At 40.3% G+C, this 25,938-nt stretch overlaps 1 protein-coding gene across 1 annotated transcript in view; it reads left to right on the top strand.

Annotated features, from left to right (window-relative positions):
• Nucleotides 1–25,938, top strand: part of ALK (ALK receptor tyrosine kinase) — a 306,102-nt gene that overhangs the window by 120,250 nt on the left and 159,914 nt on the right. Inside the window, exon 4 of the mRNA XM_077781748.1 lies at nt 19,663–19,864. Coding sequence (XP_077637874.1) covers nt 19,663–19,864 — 202 coding nt within the window. The remainder of the gene's footprint in view (nt 1–19,662; nt 19,865–25,938) is intronic.

Here is a 25,938-nt window from a genome sequence, read left to right on the forward strand (position 1 = left end):
ATATAGGACAACAGTTTCCAAAACCTGCCTTTTCCTTTGATGCAAGAGAAAAAATACAATGACCCCCACCCACCATGCTACCATGTCCAAGGAACTGTGAGAGTAACAAAAACTTGTAGCTCTTACTGACTCATGGGACCAAATCCATAGCAGATCACGGAGAGCTTTGGAGGAGAGAATCCTGGTAAGGAGGTTTTTTTTTTAAGGAAAGCCTGTTTTGCAGGATCAGATCAGTGTTTTGCACCCTGACTCTGGTAAATAAGAGGTCTTCAGTAATAACATGGCCACGATAAAATGAGAAGTGTCTTACCTGAAGAATGTAGAATTGAATGCTTCTACAAACACTATCTTAAGCATGTTGCTTGCTCATCTAAATAGTTCTATTTGAAATAGCTTATTTGTATTATGGCTTAATTGTCTCCTTCTGTTTGTCTCTTCTTAGGAGTGAGCTGCATCTTTTATATTATCTTGGGTAGCACAGGAGTGCTGCAGTCAGTCAGTCCTAGGAAGGAGTGTTATCTCTGAAGAATTAATGCTCATCCAGTCAGAGGGTGTTGTTTGCATTTCAGTGCAAACATAAAAGTTCAAACAGTGAATTAAGAATGACTTCTCTAAAACATGTACTTCCTAAAGAGTGATCTATATTGCACACAAAGCGTACTTCAAATAATTTCCAGAGGGGAAAAAAGGTGTTTGTAGAACTTTCCATCTGTTTGCAGATTATTCATGACTAAATTAATAGAAAATTCCTGTTATTCAGTTATGGCAATGTGCACCTTAGAAATGCCTTGATAAGGTGTGCTACAAAGACCATCTGTATTTGAAATAGAATAGAGCATGACTCGACTGATCTGGTGGTACATCAGAGGGATATTTCATTATTCATATTATTTGTAGTGTAGTGGTTTCCAGGATCTGCATTTCTGGTAAAGGTAAGGTCATTTACAAAAACACTTCTGTTGTAGAAGATGAAATGAAATAGGTTATCTCAAAGTTTCCTGAAATTAATGAGAAGACTACAAACCCCAGATGCAGAAATAGAAAATTTCAGTGTCCTTTAGATGAGGCCAGGTATTTATTTATTTTTATTACAGGATTGCATTTATTTATCAGGAAATACTTCAGATTGCCTTTCACTATTTTCTTGTCTTAGAATGTTTTTAAAGAAAGCCTAGTTTTGATTTGTAGAAATGAAGTGGGGCAAAAAGAAAAAAGTTTCTCCAAAGACCACAAAGTGCTAGATGCAGAGACCTGAACTGTATGGTAGCTGCACTTCCTCAAAGGTTGTTTTTGCTGCTGAGTCTCCTGTGCTGGTAGCCAGATCTTGTTTGAGTTATGGCCTTAGCTCCTACACACTTTATTATGCATTTATTAGGCCTGTAGCTTGGTCCCAGAGATAAATTTAGGCAGTTGTCTGATATTTCATGATGTTTTCCCTTCCCCCCGCTTTCAGTTTTCCTCATTACAAGCAGTGTAACATGCAGCTGCAATAAATTTAATCTGATGACAATGTGTATGTCTGGCATCTGATTCATCTTTGATTTCATGGTTGAATCCCAAAGAAGAGAGATAGGGAGGAAACTGGGGGATCATGGTGGCAAGCAGGATTTAGATGCTGGTAGAGATGATGAGTATCAGCAAGACTTGCTCAAGCAGAGAAGTAGCTAAAGAGAAACCAGTATGCACAGGTGGAAAAATACTAAAACTGGAGATAAGAAAAATGCAAATTAAATATCAGTGATTTAAGAATGAATGTGTAAGAAAGCTTCTGGGTTCTTGTCACTGGAGCAGAGAGAGATACATACAGGAACTGACATTGGCTGCTGGAATTCACCCATCCAGTTCCATCAGCAAAGTTCATTCAGTCATCCCCTTTACCTCTCCTAGACCACTTCACAGAATACAAATACCTTTGCTACTGCCACTGCTGAATGCTAAATAAGTAAGTTAATTCTCTAATAAAATTTAGACATGAAATAAATAGGTCAATCCATTTATTCTCTAACTAGGGTTCAGAAGGATAATGAGGTTTGGCTGGAGGCAGCACAGTGTCCTGGAAGCATATTGCTGTTTAGCCAGCTATTGATTGTGGTGTGCTTAATCCTAATTCATTTTAAGGCATTCTTTTGTTTAGACTTTTGAAGATTTAGCTTAACAAAATACTGAGAAACAAGCCCACCAACAAACAAAACTTTAGTGTCATGCTTCTGTTTGGAATAAGCATAAATTCTTGAGATTTTGTTCCTGTCTTGTTCTGTAGGTACTTGCCTTGCATCCTCTCATGGCTGCTTTACTGCCTTTAATTCAGCCGCACAAAGCTCCTCAGAGAGGTTACATGTTCATGTCTGTGTGCCAGACACTTCCATATCTGCTCAGCTGCTCCGTTGATTTTGTAGGTGGTTACATTTCTGAAGAACATCTCTGAGTAGTTGAAGTGGTGCTTCCTGAATGATCAGTGCAGTAACATTTCATTCATGTCCATCTTTCTCCCCAGAGCAAAGTGTGTCAGTCTGTAAGCCAGTGTATGAGGTATTTGCCATAAGGAGGGCATGACTCAATAAGGTGCAATCCTTTCTAAGGATTTGTAATCTAATTGTTATGAGAGTGCAAGAGAGTCTTTTCTCTTTTGCCTAAGCAGCAGACATATTCTGCTAAAAGACAGTTATGGATACCAGCTGATGCCATGAAACAGGGCTATGTTCCTCTCTCTTTAGATGTGACTTGGTTAGAAAAGAGCTGCTTCATTTGTTACCCTATTTCATGGGGTTACCTGATACCTAAAAGCTTGCTGGCCTTTCCTTAAAATGTGCTGCCTTTCTGAGCAAGTAAATTAAATCCCTATGTGACATTTGATTACATGAGAATTAATCTGTTATGAATCACATTTTAAGGCTCAGGTGAAAAGTGCTACAGAAATGAAAAATATTTCATTATGTCTTTAATGAACAATTCTCTTTTCATGTATGCATATTCACTGCAAATTCATTTATTATCCAGAAATGCTCTGCCTTTTTTGCTGTTATTGTTGTAGGATTGGTTTCAGTACAGTCTAGTTTTTGAAATGCTTTCTTTTTTGAACTGAAATATGCAAATCACAGCAGTAGCAGAATCTTCAACTTCTTTTCTCTTTAATTAAATTTAGCAATTACAGTGCCACGGTACCTACATGAACCACCATATGTTATTCATCTTCTTATTGTTCTCAGTTAGGGTGTTGTCTGGTGTGGAGTTTTTCGTCTGCTTCTTCTGCAGTGATTAATATAATAGAGTTATAATCTCACTTATAATCAAACTTTCAGGAAAGGTTATTGGATTTGAGGTGACATGTATGCAAGCAATTTCCCAACAGCCAAACTGAATGCTTGCAATTTATGGGTTGTCAAACCTTTATCATTTCATGGCCAGATTATTACTACATCTAATGGACAGGTTTCTGGATTGTTAGGTTTTGTTTTTTTGGTTTTCTTTCCATTTTAGGGGCAGTATCTGTGCTTCATTAAATACAATGTAATTTTATAGGAGGCTATATTTTTCAGATACTTTGTAATTGGCTTGTTATCGAGGCAGCACAAAGCAGCCCCCTGTCACTATGAGTGTTTCATGCATGGGGAGGTGTAAGCAGAACTGACTGAAAATATATTTGCTTTCATGAAAAAGCACAGGTTTCTTCTTTCAAACTATACATACCCTTATGTATTAGGAAGTTTAAATTTTTATAAATATATATATATATTTAGAAGCTACCTTTGAAAGGAGCAGGAGAAGCACTCAGAACCAGTATACACACGTTCTCTATATGGGATTTTCTTGCTGTCTCCTTGCAGTAAGTGCCATGTGCATACAAGGAGTGATGTAGTAACTAGGCTTGGTACTTTTGTGAATGCTAAAAGAGGGAGAGAGAAAGCATGGAATAGTTTCTTTGCTTATAGAAGATAAAGATTGATTTTATTCATGACTGAAGTAGGTAATTTTCTAGCCGTTGGAGAATAAATGTTGGGCTAGAAGTGTCTTTGTTTTCTCACTATATAGAGGTTTTCATTTCAGCTGGACCATCATACTAAGGAACTATGACAGACATTAGAGCATTTTCCCCAAAAAATGACAGTTCTCTTATAATTGAGATCATCCTAAGTCTCACCTGATATGCTGAGTGCTAAGGCAGGACAGATCTTTCTAATCTATCTGAAACAATAACTGCAAAATTGAAGGAAGTGTCAGCCCCCCTGAGAGGGTACATCGTTGACAAAATGGAAAGGCAGATATGATTTGATTTTTTTGAAGCAGCTGGCTAGGGAGGAAGGATACTACATTAAAAGTATCTGAATTACAAAGGCCAGTATTAACCAGCTCTGAAGGTTTTAGGGTGATGTTCATTAAATAAATGGCACCTGCAACTCTGTTTTTTTTTGGGGTGGGTATCCACATACAAGAAAGCCTCTGTCATAAATTTATAGCCCTGCTGGAAGTCTAGAGGCCAAGGAACAAATTGCCACTATTATTTCTATGAAGCCAAGAGTATTCTGTATGCTACAGTGTAGGTGGTGCTAGCTTTACCCAGTAGTTAACCCTCCTAGAAAATATGAAATATTTTGGTTATTTGAGTGCTGCTATATTTCAAAATGGTTTATGTTCCAATTGTTTATGAACCATGATCCTTGATCAGCCTTCATCTTCCCCACACAAGTTGTTAAAATCTTCAAATAGCAGGCTGTTTTCAAACCCTTGAACACACTTTAATATTTCAAGCAATAGCATCAAGTTGTGTTTTCTATATATTGTTCTCTTTTCAAGGTTTGCAGACTGAACTATATAGGACCATGGAGGTTGTTTTTTATGGCTTTATGTATCATTTTTCACCACCTTATTTGGTGTGGTGGGTCTTGTGCACTTTATTTACTACGAAGTAGATGCTTTTACCTTAACACAAGGTGATATCTGATTTCCATCTAGCTGTATCTAGCTGAGTATTTCCTCAAAAGAGCATTTTATTGGCTTTGTGGGCTGTGCAATCATAAAATGGTTACCAAGCTCTAATTGTCTGCCGTTTCCAAATGAAGACAACTTTCCGTTTAGAAGCATTCTGCAAGTTGTATTTGAAACCTTCAAAAGGGGTAGAGCTTATACAGCATTTTAAAGAAGAAAAGCATATGTACAACATTATTCATGATTAGGCTCTGGGAGACATTACAGTGGCCTCCAAGTTCTTCAAGGGGGCCTGCAGAACAGGGGGATAAGGATTTTTCCAGGTAAGGTAGTGTGGTAGGGCGAGTGGTCATGTCATGGTTTTAAAATGACAGAAACCAGATGGAGATTATTCAGTAGGAAGAAATTCCCTGTAAGGGTGGTGAGGCACTGGCACAGGTTGCCCAGAGAAGCTGTGAGTGCCCTGATTCTGTTAGTATTTAAATCCAGGTTGTTTGGGATTTTGAGCACCCTGGGCTAGTGGAAGATGTCTCTGCCCATGGCAGGCAGATTGGAACTGGATGATCTTGAAGGTCCCTTCCAATATTTGTTTCAGGGTCACCCTTAAAGCATTTGTGGATTAATTTCTTTGCAAAATCAGTCAAATGTACAGTGTTATTTTTTTCAAATAACGCCTCACTCTCTAGACAAGCAGTAATGAAAACTTTATTTAGCATTCAAACTTGACATCAGCAACCAACCTTGGCATATGTACTGCATGTGAAAGCCTTTGTCCTAGGAACAGTGCTAGAAAGGGATCCCAGGTGAGGGTCACTGCAAAAAGAACTGGTAGGATTAGCAGATCTTATTTAAACTTCCTAAATATGAGATCCAGTCAGTATGCTCATACTGACTTCAGTTCTATTTTCTATGCAAATTGAAATATTGTGTGAAAACTCACTGACGTGTTTGTAAGTGTTCGGTTTGGAAAGGGCCAGTGTATAAAGGACAGCGAGAGATGTTCACTGTAAGTCAGGCCTCTCATTTTTGGCTTTCATATCGGGGTGTTTAGCTCCTGGCAGCGGTTTGACCCTCAAGTATCTCAAATCACAAAGGTTCGAAGATTCCACATCTTATTTGCCTGTGCTGGAATGCTGAATTGTAGCTTTAGAGAGAGGATGCTGGTTTCATGCACTTCATCAGCTTTCTTATTGGCTCCATCTCCTCCTGTTCAGAGTCCCAAATCACTTAAATTTTCCTACAAGAATGGCAAAAGTTGAAAGTGACTACTGTACCTTTCCTCCCAATGTGAGATTTGTGTTGGTAGGTGTATGATCACATTTAGTGGGAAAATCTAATTCCTCTGAACAGTAAAATTCAGTAGTTGTTCAGTGTTGAAGGCCATCAAAATAACACAGTTATTCTGTTTCATCAGTTCTGTTTGCTTCCTTTTACACGTTTCTCCTAAAGGAAAAAAAACATATCAGCCATATCTAGATCAAGTGCTATAGCCATAGTGAGACTTAACTAAATTAAATACCCTGATAGCTCATCTTCAAAGTTGGAAATGGTTTGAAAGCTTTCTCAGTCTACAAGTCTCTGCCATGTTCTCTTCAGGATGAGTTCCATTTTTGTAATGAACTGAAAAGACATGTTTTCCCATTAAAAAAAAAACAAACAATAAGTAAAACCAACCAGTTTAATAGAAAAGCCATTAAACCTTGCCAGTTGGGATGAAAAATGCTGCCTGCAGGAGCTGTGAGAGTGCAAGCTGTCAGATATGACATATATGCACAAACACCTATGGGCTTATTAGAGCCTCCATAGTGACGTGCTGTCAGCAGTGTATTTCTGCTGCATATGACCTTGCAATATTTCTTTTTATCTAAAAGGCAAAGAGGGAGGAAGCATTATTCAGTGAAGCTTGGGTGTCTCCTGTAACCTTTATGGAGTCTCTGCCAACCACTTCATAACAGTCCATAGCACATTCATTCTGTGTAGGACTCAAGTTATTGAAAAGCCATAGCAGTAAATCCTGTGTGGCTGGATGTCTCTGGAAATACGAGAATTCTCTGCTCTTCACTGTTGTATTACAACTCACATGTCTGCTGCCTCCACTAGCTTATTCCTAGGAGAGTTTATTTTCCACTCTTAAAAAAAGGCTGCCAGTGTGATTTAAGGCCATAAGTGATGCTTTCAAAAAAACATGGGTGTGTTGAACCTAGGATCATTTGACAGGTGGTCATAAGGTTTTCTTTGAAGTCAAAGAAAGCTGAATCTTGTCTGGTTTTAAATAACATGCCTTGCCACAAGATTTGGCAGCCTTGTGCTAATGCCTCCAATTAGGAAAGGAAGGCAGCACAATCTTGAAAAGAAAAGTGACCTGCAGGTGAAATGCAAAATGGAGGCAAATTATGTGAATGATGTAAAAGTGTAATAACAGGTAAGATCTCTCCTCTCTTATTACTGTGGTGTTTTGCAGTATGGGCTTTTAAAAGCAGCCTTATTAAAACTAAGGCCTAAGCATCTTTCCTTGCTGTCCTGTAGAACACCAGTGACCATTTTGAATTTAAGGACAACATAGGTGGTTTCCCAGAAGTTCCTTAAATTCACTCAGCTTACTTTTGAATTCTATCTGTATCACATTGCACAAATATACTGCATCAGTTACCATAATGCATCACTTTGTGAAATGAAGTGTTTCTGCTAGCTCTTCACTAGCAGGAAAGTCATCTGTCAGCAGAGTGGGCAGTGGAGGGTGAGGACAGTTGTGTTAAGGCAAGCTGTCCCCACTCATATGCCAATCTCTTTGGGCTCCTGAATCACTTCTGTACCTCCTGCACTTGCTATCCAGAAGTAACATTCACTGGGGTTTTGCTCCACAGGTGTAAGCACTGGAAGGCAATTCAGGCTTAGTGCAGATAGAATGAGGCAGCCCTGAGGTCAAAAACTACTGTGTTTGCAGTACAGGACCCAAAAAAGTTTCATTTCCACCAGCTTACTACTGAGATAGCTCACTATAGTACTGATAATGGTAATGGCTTTGTGGTGGGGACTCACTGAAACCATCAGCTTCAATTTCTCTGTTGGGCAGAGCCAGCTTCTAAACTCTTGAGTGTAAAATCCATATTATGAGCCACAATCCATTTCAAATTCACCCTGCCATCCATTCCTTGTTCTGTTATCTCCAGACTAAAACTAGAGAAACAGTCTTTTAATAAGACAGTAGTTCTTTCATTCTGCAGCTAACAAAAACCAAATAAAATGGGATTTCTCATTTATGCTATATCTTATGGAAGTGAAAAGAGCATAGAATAATTGTAACAAAGATAAATACACAAGTCATAACCTTTCTAGCATAACTATGCTTGTTTCTAGAAAATTAGAATGTCAATGAGCTAAAAGTAATTTGTTCAGGATGCCAGCAGAATGATAAGTCTGACTGCTTGATTTTTTGTTCTCATTAGATAGTTTCAGTAAGGCTGAAAAGTGAATGTAGTTGGTTGCAAGAGCTTTGTAAATCTTTGCAGATATACCTTGACCCACCTTTCTCCTGACAATCTATATGGCAATTTGTTTTTTTGAGGTAGAAATTCTTAGTTACTGCTGTGGTGACATTTCAGAGATATTTAAGTATTCTTTTTGGAAGAAGAAAAGTCATATGATGTATCATGGTTAGTCCTGTTTAGTTAAATTTCATGTAACATTCCTCCATTATAGTTAGGCTTTGTGTTGTCAAAATTTGTTTTTTGAGATAAACATTTCTCTCTTGAGACAGAGGACTGATTTGCAAGTCATGCTGAAGGTAGGATTGTAACATGTGAGATGATTGGCATGCCCTGTTCAGTGGGCAGTTCCCTTGTGGCCATGCTTGTTGTTTTTAGAGCAAAAGAGCTGTACAGTCTTTCATCCATAATGTGCATCGTGAGCTTGAACTTCTACAATATGTACTCATGTGAAACCCACATTGAAGCCCCATGGGTATTTGCTTGCATGAAGAGTAGAGACTTTTTCCAGCTCTTTCACTCCTGGAAAAAGTAGTGTCCTTATTATTTCAGTCAGTTCACAGTATTCAGAGCCCAAAAGTGTGATAGGCAGTTTGCAGAACAAGTAAAGAAAAAATGGCTCTTCCTCAGCAGAAATGTAATTTTCAAGTGAATCACAGTGCAAACACAATAAGAAAAGCCAACTGAGGAGACAAGGCACAGAAATTATGGTTTGTCATTGTAGCAAAAACATTTTGAGCTACTTGTGCTTCATTGGTCACTGTTGACATGACTGAAGCTCCTCTTTGTTTCCATGTGTGCTGCTGTCACTGTCTGTCTTTGTAGCTGCCAGGTGTCTTTTTCCTCACTCTCCTGGACTCTGATGCAGTGACTCTCTGAGTAACTTTCTGTAAAGAGGTCTGGAATTCAATGAGTCTCCTATGCCCTGTGGGGGAATGAAGTGTTTCAAATAAACCATTAATCTTCCTTGGTACATGTTAAAGAAATTTTATTGACAGACGATACTGGGAACGTGAATTTCTTTGCCTTTAGAGACCTCAGCATGTAACAGCATGGGTTCAAGGAAAGGGCAGCATGGATTGGGAGAGTCAGAACTGGGGCTGGTAGTGCTCAGTATTCTCAGCCATGTCCTAGAAAATGAGACACTGGTCAAATTTGTAGATAATCCTCCACTGAAAGCAGAGGGGACTCTGCTGACGTGGTGAATGGCAAGATTTTGCTCCAGAGGGGTCTTGGTAAACTTGAAGAGTGCTTTAACAGATGCTTTGTGGACCCATCAGAAGTAATAACCTCTGCTCTTGCACCAGGATTTGCTGGTGCAGTATCCCATTCCCCAGGATGGGAAGTGGTGGCCTTGAGCAGTCCTGCTGAAGAGGACCTGCAGGTTGTGGAGGACCCAACCCATAACAAATAGGGTAGGCAGCCATCCAAAATAAGATAGGAGGAAGACATCCAGATGTGAGAAGTTACTTATTCTAGACAGGTCAGTGGTGATGAGGCCACACCTGGATTGCTGTGTTCAGTCTTGGCTCCCCTTCCCAGGTCAAGGGGGACGTGGGGAAGCTGGCAGAGCCCAGTGGGGCTGCCGTGTGTTCAGGACCTGCAGGATGTACCCTTAGAGAGCTGGAGGGAGCTGCGCTTTCTCAGGCTGGGGAGAGGTGAGCTGGAGGTGGCCACAACCACCCAGCACAGAGATACAGAGAAGGTAAAGCCAAATACTTCTCTACCATAGCAGAGGATACAATAGGGGGTGGCAGCAGCTTCCCATTCAGGAGGTCCAGGTCAGATTTCACAGATTCACCATGGGACAGGGTGCAGTGCTGGAACAGGTTGCCCAGAGAGGCTGGCAAATCTCCAATGCCTGGAGGCTTTTGAGAGTCTGCTGAGCAAAGTTGTAACTGCCCTCCTCCAGTGTTGGTGAGGGTTCTGCTCAGGGCAGGACAGTGGGTGGACACCTATGGAAGGACCTTCCAGTTCTTCTGGTTCAGTGATCCCATTTTAAAACAGTGGTAGCAGTGGACAGGCTGTTTGCTTCTTTGTGCTGGAAGGTCTTTTAGAGGCCAGAACCAAGAACAGAACACTGGAGTCCAGAATACTGAGATCTCATCCCACCAGGACATGTAGCCTTAGGAGGGAGCCATAGTCCCTCCTTCACCTGTGCCACTGTCTCCAGAACAGGAAGGAGAATCTGTTTCATTTCACAAGAAAGGCAGATTAGGTAGAGTTTTAATTAAAGAGTTAATAGAAAGAAGCAGATGAAACTAGCTTTTTCAAATAAATGTTGCCATTTTAAATAAGATTCTTGGCAATTGAGCCCACACTACTAATTATGTGTGATGCCTGATTTTACCACATTATGAGACAAGCTCCCCACTTTCATATTGTCTTGTCCAATTTGGAAAAGAGATTTTCAGCATCCTGAGGTTTAATAATTTAATTTTTCTGAAATGTTTTGAATTTATAAAATGCTATCTAAGTGTGAAGTTTAACTGTGTTTTTGGAGAATACATGAGTTATCAAAGGCCCAGGGAACAGAAACTGTGTAAGCTGATGAAATCCTCTTCTGTCACCGATTGCCTCAGCATTTTTCAGCATGTCTATCAACATTCAGAGAAACTCTCACTCTGTGTCAGACCTAGGGGAAAGGTTGTTGTCCCCTCACTTGTCTGCTCATTAACAACAGGTATGTGGGTGAAACTTGCTTTTTTTCTTACATGTGAATGTCAAGTGGGATTTTTGAGTGAGCAGAAGGAAAACCAGCAGTCAGGACAGCTTTCACAGTAGAGCAGAGGGTCCTCAAAAGGTTTCTGCCATCTGCATTTTTTTCCATCCTCTAACTGCTGTGCTGAGGCACTTTCCTCCCTTTCCATCCTTGCAGTCATGACTTAAGAAAGCACAGAAAGTATGAGGAAGCTCTAGGGCTAAAAGATGAGTAAAAAGGGGTCTTCCAAACAAAGCTGGCATGCAGAAGTGATACCTGAGCTACTGACAGGCAGATGGATGGAAGTGGTGTGAACTAGAGGTGGAGGAAGGATGGCTGAACCTTAGGATAAGCAGGGATTTAGTGACAGATGCTTTATGCTATGAGGCATTTAACAAGCTCTGGATAGGATCATCACATTTCCCACTACTTATAGTGACAGCTGGCCAGCTAATAGACCCCTGGCACTGTGTGCATGGATGTACATGCATGTATGTGGAGAACATGATGACAACAACAAATTGAAATGTATGAGACATTAAAATGCATTATCTTGTCATGATTTATCTTATTTATGTTATCTGTGGACCAATGTCATAATTCTCCAGTGGTCTGAATGACTCTTGTGCACTTGAAGCTGACATAATGGCAGTTTCTGTGCAATGAGTTTGAGTTCTGACAGAGAATGCAAAAGGAGGAGTGCTACACCACAGAGATTTAATGCCTTCTCTTGTGGCTTTCTAGTTCTCCAGAGAACTAACCTGCAGTATTAACTACTTATTTAACGTGGTCTATTACATCACTGAACTGCAATTCTGTTCCAGGCACCTTTCTATTCAGGTACTCATGCGTCACAGTATTGCTGAACTTCTTAATTTTGAAGTTTCCAGCCTCCTGAGTTTAATTGAATAAGCACACTCGAGGGCAAAACAGCAACTAGAGGCACAGCACTGGGCTTCCTTTCACACCCTCCCCTTAACTACTGCACACACTGAGCTCCTGAACAGGCATTCTGCTGTTCATTCTGACAGGACCAGCTTCCTCTTAGCTTTCCCTTTAGGTCTGTCTTGCTCACAGTGACAGAAAATTCTCCCATCCTCTTGTCTCAGAACAGGCATCTCAAAAAGCAACTTGCTGTTCGCCTCTGTCAGCAGCAAAAGAGAAGATGCATGTTGGTTAATCAGCTGTGCAAGGCAGAATTATTTAACGACTCTTCTGTCATTCTCTAGGAAAGATTTTAATTTCAGCATTGAATTTTAAGTTTTTAATTAACTAACTACTTTTTTTCAGTTCAGTGCTTTTTAGCTGGGAGCAAACATTGCTGAGTCATTTAGGAATTGGGCTGTAACAGCATCTGGCTCTAGCTCCTGTTACAGAAGGCAATACCTGGAGCTTTTAATTGTTTTCTTTTTCTTCAATCTGACTTTCCTTTTGAAAAGCTGGATCTAAACTGCTTTGTGAGGAAAACATCTTTTATTGTTGTCTGTCTAAAGAGTACTGTGATGAGCTTCAGTTTTTCCATATAACTATGCTAGGGATTATTGGAGTTTAAGCTGATAAATAGTAATAAATCTTTAAAGGGTATTCATTTGGACTGCAGCTCATGCACTGCACCTGAGCATAGGGAAGTGACAGGGGAAATCTATGAAAGAATTGTGTGAAGGTCACTGCTAGGAGACTCCTCCCTCTGTGTGTAAGGCTTCAAGTTTGCCTCCAAGAGAATAGTTAAAATAATAAAGAAAATTTGTGGGACAGGAGTGTGAGAAAATGAAGGACTCCTGGCTTTCCTAACTTCAAGTCACATTTCTATAACATTGCTGCAGTTCCCAAGGGTAGCAGTGAACACTAGTTGTTTGAGGGACAAGATTATATATGAGTGAAGTCATTGAATTTAGAATAAATCATATGGGGCAATTGCTTGATGCCATAGTAACAGGACAAAATTTTACTTTATTTTGCTTTGATGGATTATTGGCCTTCCCCTTTATACTTAGGAAATGAAAAATACTTTAAATAGAAGGTAATTTTTAAAGTTTTGACTTGCAGATCTCAGCTCTGATACCAATCTTAGCTGCATGCTGTTTGCAGTTGTTTAATGTCTGCCCTAACTTGTCCATTTGTAAAATGTATGACATGCCCACCACAGTTAGTATGAATTCATTAGTGCTTCTGAATTGCTCTTGCATCATCCAGAGAAACATGCTCACACTCTTGCTCAGTATTAGAAGTGAAATCCCCGTTTGATTTCAGCTAATGGCAGGAACTCTGATTGACTCCCAGAGAGGTAAGATATCATCCAATTACCATAATTAGATGGTTAAGAATTGTTCAGCTCCAAATTTTGTAATAATTCAAAGGCTCTTACCTCCATGAATTTTAAGTCAAATGCAAGTATAGCAGGTTGCAAATCTTCTGGTGCTTATGTAGTCACATTGCACTCAGCACTGGAGACCATTCACATTCTTCACATTCAGCACAGTTTAGAGTCTTGATGAGGCAATTAGAAAATCTGTGTATATAAGCACAGAAAAAGTATAACAGAATCTTTTCTTTAGTGTTGTCACTCAGGTAGTGCCCAGTTCTTTCATGGGTTTTGCCAACTATTGAGCTCCTGTGATGAGAGTTTTGCTTGAATAGTTAATTTGAAAGTCAAGTGTGAAATGAAGAACACAAAGACCAGCTCTGTGGGATGTTTTGTGATACTAGTGGAAATGTTCTTTCCAGTCAGCATCTCTAAAGACTATAAAACTTGATTTAAATAATTTTTTCTACTGTACAGTCCCCAACAGACGTTGACTGTTAATAGTTTTTACAGCTCTAATTTAATCTGGTAGAGTATTGAACTAGTATGTGAAAGGTAATAAAATCCTTTTAGTAGAAAGATGGAGTTTATGTTCAGAATAACAATCTATCAGTTTTGCAAAGATTGTTAAATCGCTGCTTTATAAGTGTGATCAGATTAAGTCAGCCTAGCTGTATTTTGAGTCTTTCTTTTCACAGAATTGTTAAGGCTGGAAAAGACCTCAGGAGAGAGCATCCATTCCAGCCCCTCTGCCCAGGCAGGGTCACCTGGAGCAGTGGCACAGGAGCATGTCCAGGTGGGCTCTGAATGTCTCCAGGGAGGGAGACTCCACGGCCTCCCTGAGCAGCTGTGCCAGTGCCCTGCCACCCTCAGTGTAAAGAAATTCTTCCTCATGCTGAGGTAGAACTTCTTGTGTTTCAGTTTACAGACACTGCTCTTTGTCCTGTTGCTGGGCACCACTGCAAAGAGCCTGGCACTGTCCCCTTGGCATTTTGAGATATTTACATGCACTGATGAGATCCACTCTCAGAATTCTCTTCTCCACACTAAGCATGCCCAGATTCTGCAGTCTCTTCTCACAAGAGAGAGAAACCACTGATAATCTTTGTGGCCTCTGTTGGACCCTCTCCAACAGCTCTGTGTCTGTCTTGTACTAAGGAGCCCAGAACTGGACACAGAACTCCAGATGTGGCCCCTCTAGGGCCAAGCAGAGGGGCTCCATTGCCTTGCTAGCCATATTCTTCTCAATGTGTTCCAGGATCCCACTGGCCCTCCTGCTGGCTCACCCACTGAGACACCCTGGTCCTTCTCCACAGAGATGCTCTTTAATAGGTCAGCCCCATCACATGCTGGAAATCCTGGACCTCAGCTGCAAGTTGAGGAATTGCCTCAATGTATTTGTCCCAGAAGAGCTGTTTGCTATTTTCTAAAGTGAAAACTTTGCTGAGGACCCCTATTTCCCAATGTGACTTCTCAGGCCGCTGTCTCTTTGGGCTGCACCCATCTTTCCTGGGCTGCTGGCTCAGAAAGGTCCAAGGATGCAGTGGGGTTGCACTGACCTCAATGAGCATCATGAGGTTGGTGAGCAGAAGAACCTGACCTGGCTCTGTGCTTTTCCCCCAAGACTGACCAGGAAGGATTTAGGATATGAGCAGTTAGCAGGGTGCATTCAAAGCTGTAGGGTAGCTGCCAGATGACCAGCTTTTCAAAGGGCTTGCAATAGTTTACCCAGTTCCTAGGGCCAAAGGAATGGCTCTGTGTTGAGAACATCTCAGAGTTGCTTCTACATTCACTGGTATGAGTTTCAGGTGGTTTGTGCATTCACGTCAGATGAGGATGTTGGGCCAGAGATTGTGGGAATGGGCTTTGTTGCTGATGTGGGTTTAAGTTGTAGGACCAGCAGTTTGTGTTTCTTCATTTGAAAACTTCTTTGGACAGGTGCTTTATTCATACTGTGTCTGTGCCCGCAGAGTACTTTAACATCAGTTTTCTTGTTTATAAATGATCTGTTACTTCATTAGTCCTGAACAGAGGAACTTGAAGCTGTCTTCATCACCTCAAAAACATCTTGCTACTAAGCTAATAAACCATCCTTCCCTTTGTGTGACATGAATGTTAAAATGTTGTAAACAAGTTTCCAAAGGATCAACAGCAATTTTTCATGCAGGATATATTAATTTGTCTTGTAATATTCCTTTTATGTCAACTGCAATAATCTACTGTGCTTAAAGCATAAATATCTTTTCATGTGTGTTTGTCTGAAGTGACAGCAAGTTGCCAGAGATGTTATCAGACACAACATATGAGGATGAGTAACTCCACTGCCTTATGGCTGCAGCTATTTAAAAGGCAGGGGAAAATTATCATTAGAAGCTGAATATTGTTGGTAGGTTTGTCACACAGAATGTGAGTGTTTAGAGGGAATATGAAAAAGAAAGTATTTGCATTAAGACCAGCACTTTCTGGAACACCACCAAGCAGCATCAGCTAGTAGGTTTTCTGTCCTCTAGTGCAAACGTGGGTATATATTTGGGACAAAACACTGCCTGCTGTTCCCCCTGCAAACCTTGTGTTCTGTGTGATGATGATGAATGAGCTCAGGACCCCAGAAGTGCTAAGTGCCTGGATCTGTGGATGTGTATCTAGTTACAATTTCATTGTTTCAACTGCATCTCTTCAATGTCAGCATTGCATTGTGCAGCTAGGGTTCAATTAAAAACCTGTAGCAAAAGACTCCTGCAATGACTCATTGGTGAAGATCTCTCTGGTAAGTAACAGACTCCCCGGATTCCTGAGCAGGAGAATGTCACACGGGCAGCATGAACCATTATGGCACCTTTCATCTCAGCTTATGTCCCCTGGTATCTAAGTAGCAGCAGAAGTTTGGTGGAAGCTACAGTGCTTTTTCTAGCTGTTTACCCAGGGGAATCCCAAAAGTCTTATTAAAGCTGCAAGCCAATAGGAGAAAACAGTAGCAAGGAAATTCTGGCTGGAACCTTAGAGTCTTACAGTCTACAGAATGATCCCAGAGCATGCTACACAGATTCCCACTGTGGGGAAATAGAGGTGAACAAGTAGCATTTGGTTTTGCTGAGGAAGTCTCTTGCTGTGAAATAGAATGTTCCTGAATCCCTTGGCATGGATGTGGAATTGATCTCCAGGTGATCCCTTAACAGTCTCTAGGCTGATCCTGGAAATGGTGGTTATATTGATCCTGGGGGGGAGCATCTCAGGAAACAGTGTCAGGCAGTGCCTGAGAGATTGTGCTTTTGAGGGAAAGGAGAAGCACGGGGATTCATGTTCAAAATGTATAATTTCTCACATCAGATTCATTAATTATTCCTTTATGAGTGCCATGGCTTAATCCCAGGATCTTCAAATTCTGCTGTATAAGAAAATGTCTGTGGTATTAAAGTAAGTACCCCCATTTCAACTTGGGAAACTGTTCCATAACACCAGAGCTAAGTGATGCTCTGATAGTTCCTTGCTTGACACTTAAAAATTAAAAGAGCAGTAAGAGCAAAAAGAGCTGCTGCAGACAAGGAAGTCACCCATGAGGCAACTGGGCTTTCAAAAACAAGAACAAAGTTGTGTTTATTCTCTCCTCTTTTAAAATAAAATAGAAATTTATATCTATAAAAAATACAATCTCTTATAGCTCAAATATTTGCCCAGCTAGGTGATTTCCGCAGAAGTATTCACTGGGAGGACAATTCTGACAAGTGTGTTTTGGTGGCGAGGCCAACACAGTGTAATCCATTGTGGAGCCATGTTCTCTGCAGTGATTTCCTAGGCACCACTGCAGAGAAGCTGGTGTGGGGCTGCTCCTCCTGGGAGAGTGTGCTGGGGTAGCCCTACCATGGCAAATCTGTACTTCTTTTAGCAACATAAATCAGTAGGTACAACTGGCCATGTGGTGAGTAATAAGCTGCAACTGCACAGTGTGAGCCCTGCAGACAGAGAGTAGAAACAAAGAAGTCAGAAAAAAGGAGATTTGTGACTGTCTCACAATTTGCTGTAGCAACAGCCCTTGCCTACTACTGGACTTCATTGATGTTTCAAACCTGACCTCAAGTCAGGCCACAAGAGGAACTATCCTTGGCAGCTCCCTTGATTTAGAACTACTGCAAGAAAAGAAGGAATGAGAGCTGCCTTTGTTTGTTATTTTTAAAATCTGACTCCCTATTGCAAGGCAGTAAGATGTGCAAATGGCTCTTGCACCTGGCAAGTTACCATCAGCAATTATTGCAATGCTTAGTGTCTTTCTGCCACCAGCAGAAATCTCTTTGCTCCCTTTCATGTCAGAGATTTCATTGTTCTTATGGGGATGGTAAAATTAAAGCCACAAGATTTACTGCTCTAATTCTCTTTTATTTGCAACAAAAGGGAGAGACAGAGAAGGATGATACATGTAGCTGGATTTTGTGTTGTTGGGGTTTTTTCTCTCTTACTGACCAACAAAAATAACTGACAAAAACTTAGTTTAAATTAATCAAACAATTCCATTAGCAGGTGTGTTAAAGACTATTATTTAGACATAGAAATCTTGTTATTAAGAAAAAAAAAGCTGTGACTGCATTTCACTCTCCTGTGTTTTGACATCTGAGCAGGCTGTACTTTATGTATTTCTTCATGTTTCTTTCAGTACAGATGTTTTCTAGTTTTAGATGTCATTAATGTGGTGTAAATGTCAAGAACAGTATTTTTGACAAATATATCAAAAACACTGTTTATGATAAATGTATGTCTGTGAGGGAAACAGTGTTTGATAGGAATCCAATTTTCATTTGTAGCCCTTCCATTGTTGCCCTTTGTGTGACCTGAGATGATTTGCCAAATCAGACTTTTTCAGAGGGGACATCTGTGAACACAAGTGCCGTTCCTGTGTTCTAAACCAGCGTCTGACTGTGAGCTGTTAAAATCTGAGCTGTTGACTTTCAGTTCAGTGAAAGAATTGAGGACAATCAAATAAGGACAATTCACCACATGCCTCATGGAAGGAGGTGAACTGCTGCAGGAGCTCAGAGTGGCTGCTTTGCACCTCCTGCTCCAGAGCTTACACACTGAGGTGGAAAGGAGAAGGATTCATTTGTAGCTCCTCAACATTTATTGTATTTTTTAGACACCCTGAACATCATATGAGCCATGCTCAATGATGTACAGATTGTTTCTGTGAAGCTGCAACCTTGTCATTTTCAAAAACAAGCTTCTGCTCTGGCTAAAATTCATGCACATTTAAAAATAAGTTTCAATTGCAGCCCTGTAGAGCTTTAATTTCTCTCTCAATGAAATTACTCTTCATCAGACCTGCATTTTTTCAGTATTAATGGACAGGCTTCATTAATGGATACTCCAAGTAATCAAGACAGTGAGATTTCATTACCTGACCAGTCTTGCTGGAATTTGTGGAATATCATACTTTTTCTTGCTTCGAGGGTTGGTCCCTTTCATTTGCCAGCTACAGGCCCCAGTGTGCTTGTTCTGTGGACAAATTGATAAATTAGTCTGGTGCCGAAAGGGAGTCATTTGACTCACCTGAAATGAGCAGCAATGGGATGAAAATACATTACCTCTGTCCCACTGGATAAGCTTCAGATAGTATTGAAATAGAATTAGGCCAAAGGAGTCAATGTAGTGGATAATAATGAAATGTTTAATGTGGATTAGCTGAATATATAATTAATACATTAGAATGAATTGCTGAAGACTTAAACTGTGTCAGACCTTTATCCTGTCTCAAATATTAGACTTAAAACCACTGCAGTCTTCTGTTTATAGGAGAGCATAAGAAAAGCTATTGAATTTGTGTTTTTTATTCGGGTAAGAGGACTAGATACAGTTTAAAGTATTATAAATAAATATGTATATACGAGAGCTGTCAAATCAGGATCCAACAGAACCAATGCTAATATATTTGAGTCTGAACCAGACCTGAGAGGTTACAGACAAGAATCTAAAGCTAAAACTCCTTAATCACCTCTGTGGGCTTCTTTCTTCTGGGAGCTAAATCTAAATATGATATTCATTTTGGACCATTCCTAGGTGAGTTGAAGTGTTGCTTTAGTCTTTATAGGTTGAATACAAAATGGACAGACTTTCCAAACTAATTGGCAAATATAATCTTTGACTGTGAGTTATGGAAGGGCTGCAGAATGAGCTGGGACACAAAACTTGAAAGTATTCATCTGTAATCTAGGAGGCCTTGGGGTTTTTCTAATTGTTAAAACTTCCTTGTTGCATCCTCTTTCCAGGCTCTTTTCTGTTTCTCAATGCATCAGAGAGGCCGAGCCCCACCATCCTGAGCCCTTGGCTGAGGAGCAACAGTGATCAATGTGTAGTTCAAGTGGCTGTGTACAAGTTTTACCAGCAGAGTGGAGAATATATTGCTCGTGTCCACCCCATTGATGAGAGCAGCAGTGAAATCCTGTCAGAGGAGAGTCCAGAGAAACATGGGTAAGTCTCATCCCCTCATTTGATTCACAGCTTGAATTGAGAAAAATCATTTGGTTGTGTAGCAATAGAGCTACAAAACACATGCTGCATATCTGAGGGAGCAGGACATGCCACTGAGGAGATGCTGTCTTGCATGGGTCTAAAATATCATAGAAGGTGGAGGTTGATGCTTATTTTATTATACAAAGCATTAGCAAACTTCTGGATCCAGGTAATTGAGTCTCTAAGTTAACACCACGTTTATTCTCAGTGCTTGCAGGTACAGATAGAGCATGGATCCTCATCCTCAAGTTAAAGCTTTACTGCTTAATTCTCTCTGTGTGATTGCTTTTTACTACTTCTTAACCCATGTATACTATTGGGCTTAGAATATCTACTGAGTCTTTGCAGTTTCATGTGCCTGCATACATTTTCAGTTTTGTCTTCACTTCTTTTTGTTTGCCTGTAAAGTTGTTCAGAACTACTGGTAGGGGAGGAAAGCTTTTGATCTTTCAAGGGTGCAACTGTTTGAAATGTTTGATCCTCTTTGTGCAATTAATCTTAATGATGTTTTAATTTGTCAGACTTCCTGTGTATTCTGTTAAATTTTTGTTAGCAGCAAAACAGCAGGAGATGAACACAGTAAATTTTTCAAGATGCTGCAGGAGTAGAGTAACTTGGAATTTAATTTGGATATATGCGAAGATAATGTTCTACCTGCTCTGTGTACTGACTATGTAAAATTTTTATTTCTTACCTTTGTTGTGAAATATGTTGAGAAGCGTGATTTTTACCAAGCATCTCAAATGTTCTTTGTTTTGTTGTAATAGATTAGAGTTTCTAATAGCAAATCCTGCTGGCTTGTCCTCGTAACAAGATGTGATTATCTGATTACTGTCTACAGCAAATTCTGTATCTTCCAGTAGCAAAAGGAGAATGTGCAATAAAAAGCCTTGCAGGAGATAACCTAACTCATAGAAACAGTTTGAATAGTTGTAATTCTCATATAACACATGGCCTATAAAAGTGAGGAGGAGAGCTTGTGTGTGGATCTAGATCATACTTAGTTCCAGCAACATCATCCAAATTGTAAATTGCTGTTGATGTCTGGGGAGAAGTAATTAGAGGAGCCACAGCAGCTGTCTTCTTCCTTAGCTCTTTGCAAATGCTGTGTTCTGTGTCACAGCTAATAAACATTCTTTGTGCAAAGTGCCTCCTGCGTTGGCACTGCCTCTGCCCCTTGGCACTCCCGGGGAATGCTGCTGTGTGCAAAATGCTCTGCTGTGCTGCATGGAGGAGCTGCAGCTCGGATCTGTGGGTGGGCAGAACTCTCCAGGAGCAAAGGCAAGTGCCAAATGTAAGAAGCCTTGAAGGGAAGGGAAAGGTTGCTTTAACTACAGTAACAAATTCCTGCCTTTGCCATCTGCTGGGGATAACGTGGATGACTCAGCTGCGTGTTGCAGATGGAGATCGTCACCACAGCAAAGGGGGTTTGTGCTTTTACAGGAGGTGGCTTTGGTTATAGCTTGACTGTCCCATATGCTTGCCAGAAGAGCAGCTTGCACCCCAACAGCATTGCTGGAGGGCTAAGGATGTGCCTTTGGCTTTCATGGGTTTGTGTGTCTGACTCCTTGGTGCTCCACGTGCTGGAAAACTCCAGTTGGAGCCACCAGCTGGTTCACTTTCCCCTCCTCCTTTTCTCTGTCCCTTCACTGCAAGAGGCAGTAACTCTTCTCTCAGCTCAGTAATGCAGAAAAACTCTGTGCCCACATAAATGTCACATGGGGATGGTTAAATAGCTTCTCACAGCCACAGATGAGAAGGTAGCAATTTGTCACCATTTAACCTGAATCTTCATTCCAGAATTTGAGTGCCCCTCCTTTGTTTGGAGGGATAATATTAGCTATTACAGCTCTGACTAAAAAAAAACATGTAAATCTAACTTTTTAGAGCATCTTTTTTCCTTGAAATAGGAATCCAGTATAGCTGATTGAAAGTCAAGAATAATTCAATGGAGTTCTTAAATGAACTAGCAATCCTACAGTGGAAATATGTTCTGTTCAATATTTTATTTTGTCTTGGAAATTGCAAACAATTGTGTTCTTTTATAATGAGTTCTTTGACCATGCTATAACGAAATAATTTCTAAATTTTTTTTAAGGATTTTAGCTCTAGGCACAAAGTAATTGAATTCCCCAATGATGAGTCTGTGCTAGAAATAAAAACACTTTAAAGTTTCACAGCTGACACTTCTTTGATTCTATATGCTTTATATATTGCTTTGCAAACAAGAGGTGTAAAGTGTGTGACTTTGTATGTGCACTAGTGAGTCTATGCCATTGCTTGAGATCAAGCTCATAGCAGGAAGGATGTGTTTTATTGAAAAAAAAAAGCATATGAAGGGTGATAAAGCAATAAGTTAATTTCAGGGTGGATTTTCTCAGATCTTGAACTACGCACAGCACTAATATCTTCTCTACTTGTTTTTTTCCTTTTTAAATTGTATAACCCAAATTACACATGTTAAGATCTTACAGGGTCTTCACAGTTCACCTACATTTACAAGAGAAAAAAAGCAGATGCTGTCAGGTATTACTATTTCATTCAGGGTGAAACCAGGCAAGCCAAGGTTTTGGTTGACAGCATTTGAGGCTGATTTTAAGAAGAATATATGTAAAGCTATGAAATTGTATTAGGTAAAGACAGCATGGTCCCCAAATATTTATTTGTTATCAGAGCTCACCCATGTTGTCTTTGTGTGTAAATTACTGGGTGTGATTATGCGTAAAGACTCAAAGCAGAGCTGTGGATGGTCTGTTTGCTCCTCTGGTGTCATTCTTTAGGAAAAAAAAAAAAATGGACTAGAGTTGCATGAGTTCCATAATGAGCCAGAGGGGTTACAGAAATGGTTGTGTGGAAGACACCTGTTTGTTTTATTTTCTTAGCTGACATATTTCACTGCAGCTGATGTATTGCATGCAGGAAAAACTGTGGCTAAGCCAAGATACATCACACTGCAGTAAGGTGGGGCAGATGGAACACAGACCAGGAGCAGAATGGCAGAAGTGATGGCTGGGAATGGTTTCTGAGTGATGATCTCCAGAGGATACTTGTTTTATGGCACACTCTGCCAAGTACAGTCGTAACTTCTATATATAATATTTACAAGAAAGCTTTCTATTCAGAAATTATCTATGTCCTTGTTCATCAGTTCAGCAGAATTGTATACTTTTTTAAATTAGCATTAATTTTGAAGAGAAATGGAGTCTTAACTCCAGTTTAACCTGTGGGTTTTGGAACCCCTTTGGTTAGACCTTCCTAACTTAACTCCTAAACAATCAGTAGGATCCTCTATGGAGAACAATACATCCCTGTGTTCTATCAGAACACAGTGTTTGTTTCATGGAAGTGTTTGTAGCTACTCTGAGTCTGTGGATGTTTTTGATGTGGTTAGTCTCTTCTGACATCTCTTGCAATTCTGTTGGGTTTTACAAGGACCCATAGATGATACAGGGAGAGAAGCAGTGCACTGTTATTGATCATTTGTAATGGCAAAAGAGTTGTTATAATTCCTGCCATGGAGCACAGCACTCTCTGATTTATCTCAAATGACACCAGATGTGGCTACTATCTTTTGCTGTTTTTCTGTTCCCATAGCGCTGTATACAATCCTTTCTTGCTATTTAATGGGGTTCCCATTTTCTGTTTCTGTAGGTGAGGAGACATCAAGTATGTTTATGTAGCATATTGGTAATTTAGCAAAGCAGAATTGCTGCCACAGTTCGAATGTTGCCTTCTGGGTGCTTGTCAGACTGTCACTGTGGCCACTGATTTAATTTCACCTCTCATCTTTCTTTTTCCCATGTGTTACATTTATAATTATAAAACAAGTCAGATTTTAAGTGTGCTTAGTAGAGTGGAGAGAACACAAAGGAAATAAAGGAAATCTTGTCAGCAAAGTTAGTTTGTAATAAAGGATTGATTTTAATTTCTTTTGATTTGTGTATTTTGGAGAAATTAGAATTAGGCAAGGACAAAATTATCATGGTTCATTTTAATTACTATTATTACTTTACACCTCTACTTTCACTATTAATGGTGAACTGCAGTATTATCTACTATATATCAAACCAAACTTTTTATTAGAACATAGCAAATGACACCTAATTTCAATGTGGTCTTTTATTGTCAGCCTCCCTCATCACCAAGCTGGAGATTGATCTGAAGACTTTTGTGTAAACATGTGAAGTTGAAGGTGTTTCTTAAATAAAACATGAAATGTGAACATGCATGCTTGAGAAAGGAAGTCATAAAACACTAATACTTCATATAGCCAGTATTTCAGTAGGTATATGAATACTGGTGCACAGAGCACTTCCAACAGAGAAAGTTCACCTGGTTCTGAAGGCTGCTGCAAATCATGATAGGCTATTCCCTTTCTGGCATCTACAGCTTCACTTAAGATTGATTGCATTGGTAGGTGTCAAGGAAAATACATGAAGGAATCAATAGCATCTGTCACATTTGACCTTGGGGCTTGAAATCAGAAGGTTATTTCTTGTACTAGTCTTGTTCCTTTTCTTTCTTTCTTACCAGTAGTTTCAGTAGCCTGTCTCAGAGACCAGAGACTCAATAGAAGGATTTTTCTTTGTTTATTTTATATTCTTTTTGTCAGAATGGGGAATGCTTGTTTGTTTGTTTTCACCTTCTTGAAAAACTTCACTAAATTCAAGCCTTTCTTTTATAAATGCCTCGGCTGAGGCATGAAAAGAATGAAGACCAAAGTCTTAGTGTGTTTTTGGGGCATTTAAACATATTTTTAAGCATATAAATATATCTCAAAACTTACATGATATTTTTAGTCTCGGAGAATTCTAAATCAGGAGTTTAAGTGATTAAATTCAAACTATGCATTTGAGAAATTCAGGTGATCCAGGAAAACAATTTGGATTTATGGATTTGTTAGAAACTAAGCTCTCTCACCCTGATGGCCAGGCACCACTAATCCTTAATTTCAGAGAGATAACTTGAATTGTTCTAGACAGAAAATTAACACTTAAACTTTTTCTGTGCTATTACCCACTAGCCAACTTTTAGTCCCTTTCAGTCTGTGAAATTAAGTGCAAATGAAGGAAAAGAAGAGGAAAGAAAAGGCAAAGTTGATGTTGCTTTTGCCCCTTCCCTTTTCCAAGGATACTGTAGTCCATACCTAGGAAGAATAAGTTTGATATCTTTGGTAGCAAATCCTTGCATGTGGAAGAAAGATTTTCAGCTCTACCTAATAAACCTTTGGTTCTTCCAGTACCTCAGGTCTAGACCTGAGGAAAGCTTTAACTCTATTGGTCGTGGCACCTTGAGGAGTTTGTTGCTATTTAGTTCTCAGGTTGTGCAGAATCCCAGAATCGGTCAGGCTGGAAAAGACCTCTGAGATCTCAGAGTCCAACCTTTGTCCAAACACCACCATGTGTGTCAATTAGACCATGGCGCTGAGTGCCACGTCCAGCGTTTTGTCAAGCACCTTCAGAGATGTTGACTCCACCACCTCCCTGGACAGCCCATTCCAATGTCTAGGCTTCTTTTCTATGAAGGAATTCCTTATAATGTCCAACCTTAGCTTCTCCTAGTGCAGCTTGAGACTGTGTGCTCATCAGTGGTTGCCTGGGAGAAGAGACTGATCCCCACCTGGCTTTCAGGGAGTTGTAGAGAGTGATAAGGTCTCCCCTAACCCTCCTTTTCTCCAGGCTGACCACCCTCAGCTCCCTCAGCTGCTCCTCCCAGGACTTGTGCTCCAGACTTTTCCCCAGTTCTGTTGTCCTTCTCTGGACACACTCCACCACGTCCATGTGTTTCCTGTAGTGAGGGGCCCAGAGCTCAACACAGGATTTGAGGTGTGGCCTCAATAGTGTCAGCTACAGGAGAGCAATACTGCCCTGGTCCTGCTGGCCACACTCTTGCTGATCCAGGCCAGGGTGCCCTTGGCCACCTGGGCACACTCTGGCTTGTGTTCAGTGCTGCCAGCCACATCCCCAGGTCCTTTTTGGCTGGGCAGTTTTCCAGCCACTCTGCCCCCAGCCTGCAGTGCTGAAGGCTGTTGG

Source organism: Lonchura striata, chromosome 3 (genome assembly GCF_046129695.1).
Source record: "Lonchura striata isolate bLonStr1 chromosome 3, bLonStr1.mat, whole genome shotgun sequence".
NCBI lineage: Eukaryota > Metazoa > Chordata > Aves > Passeriformes > Estrildidae > Lonchura > Lonchura striata.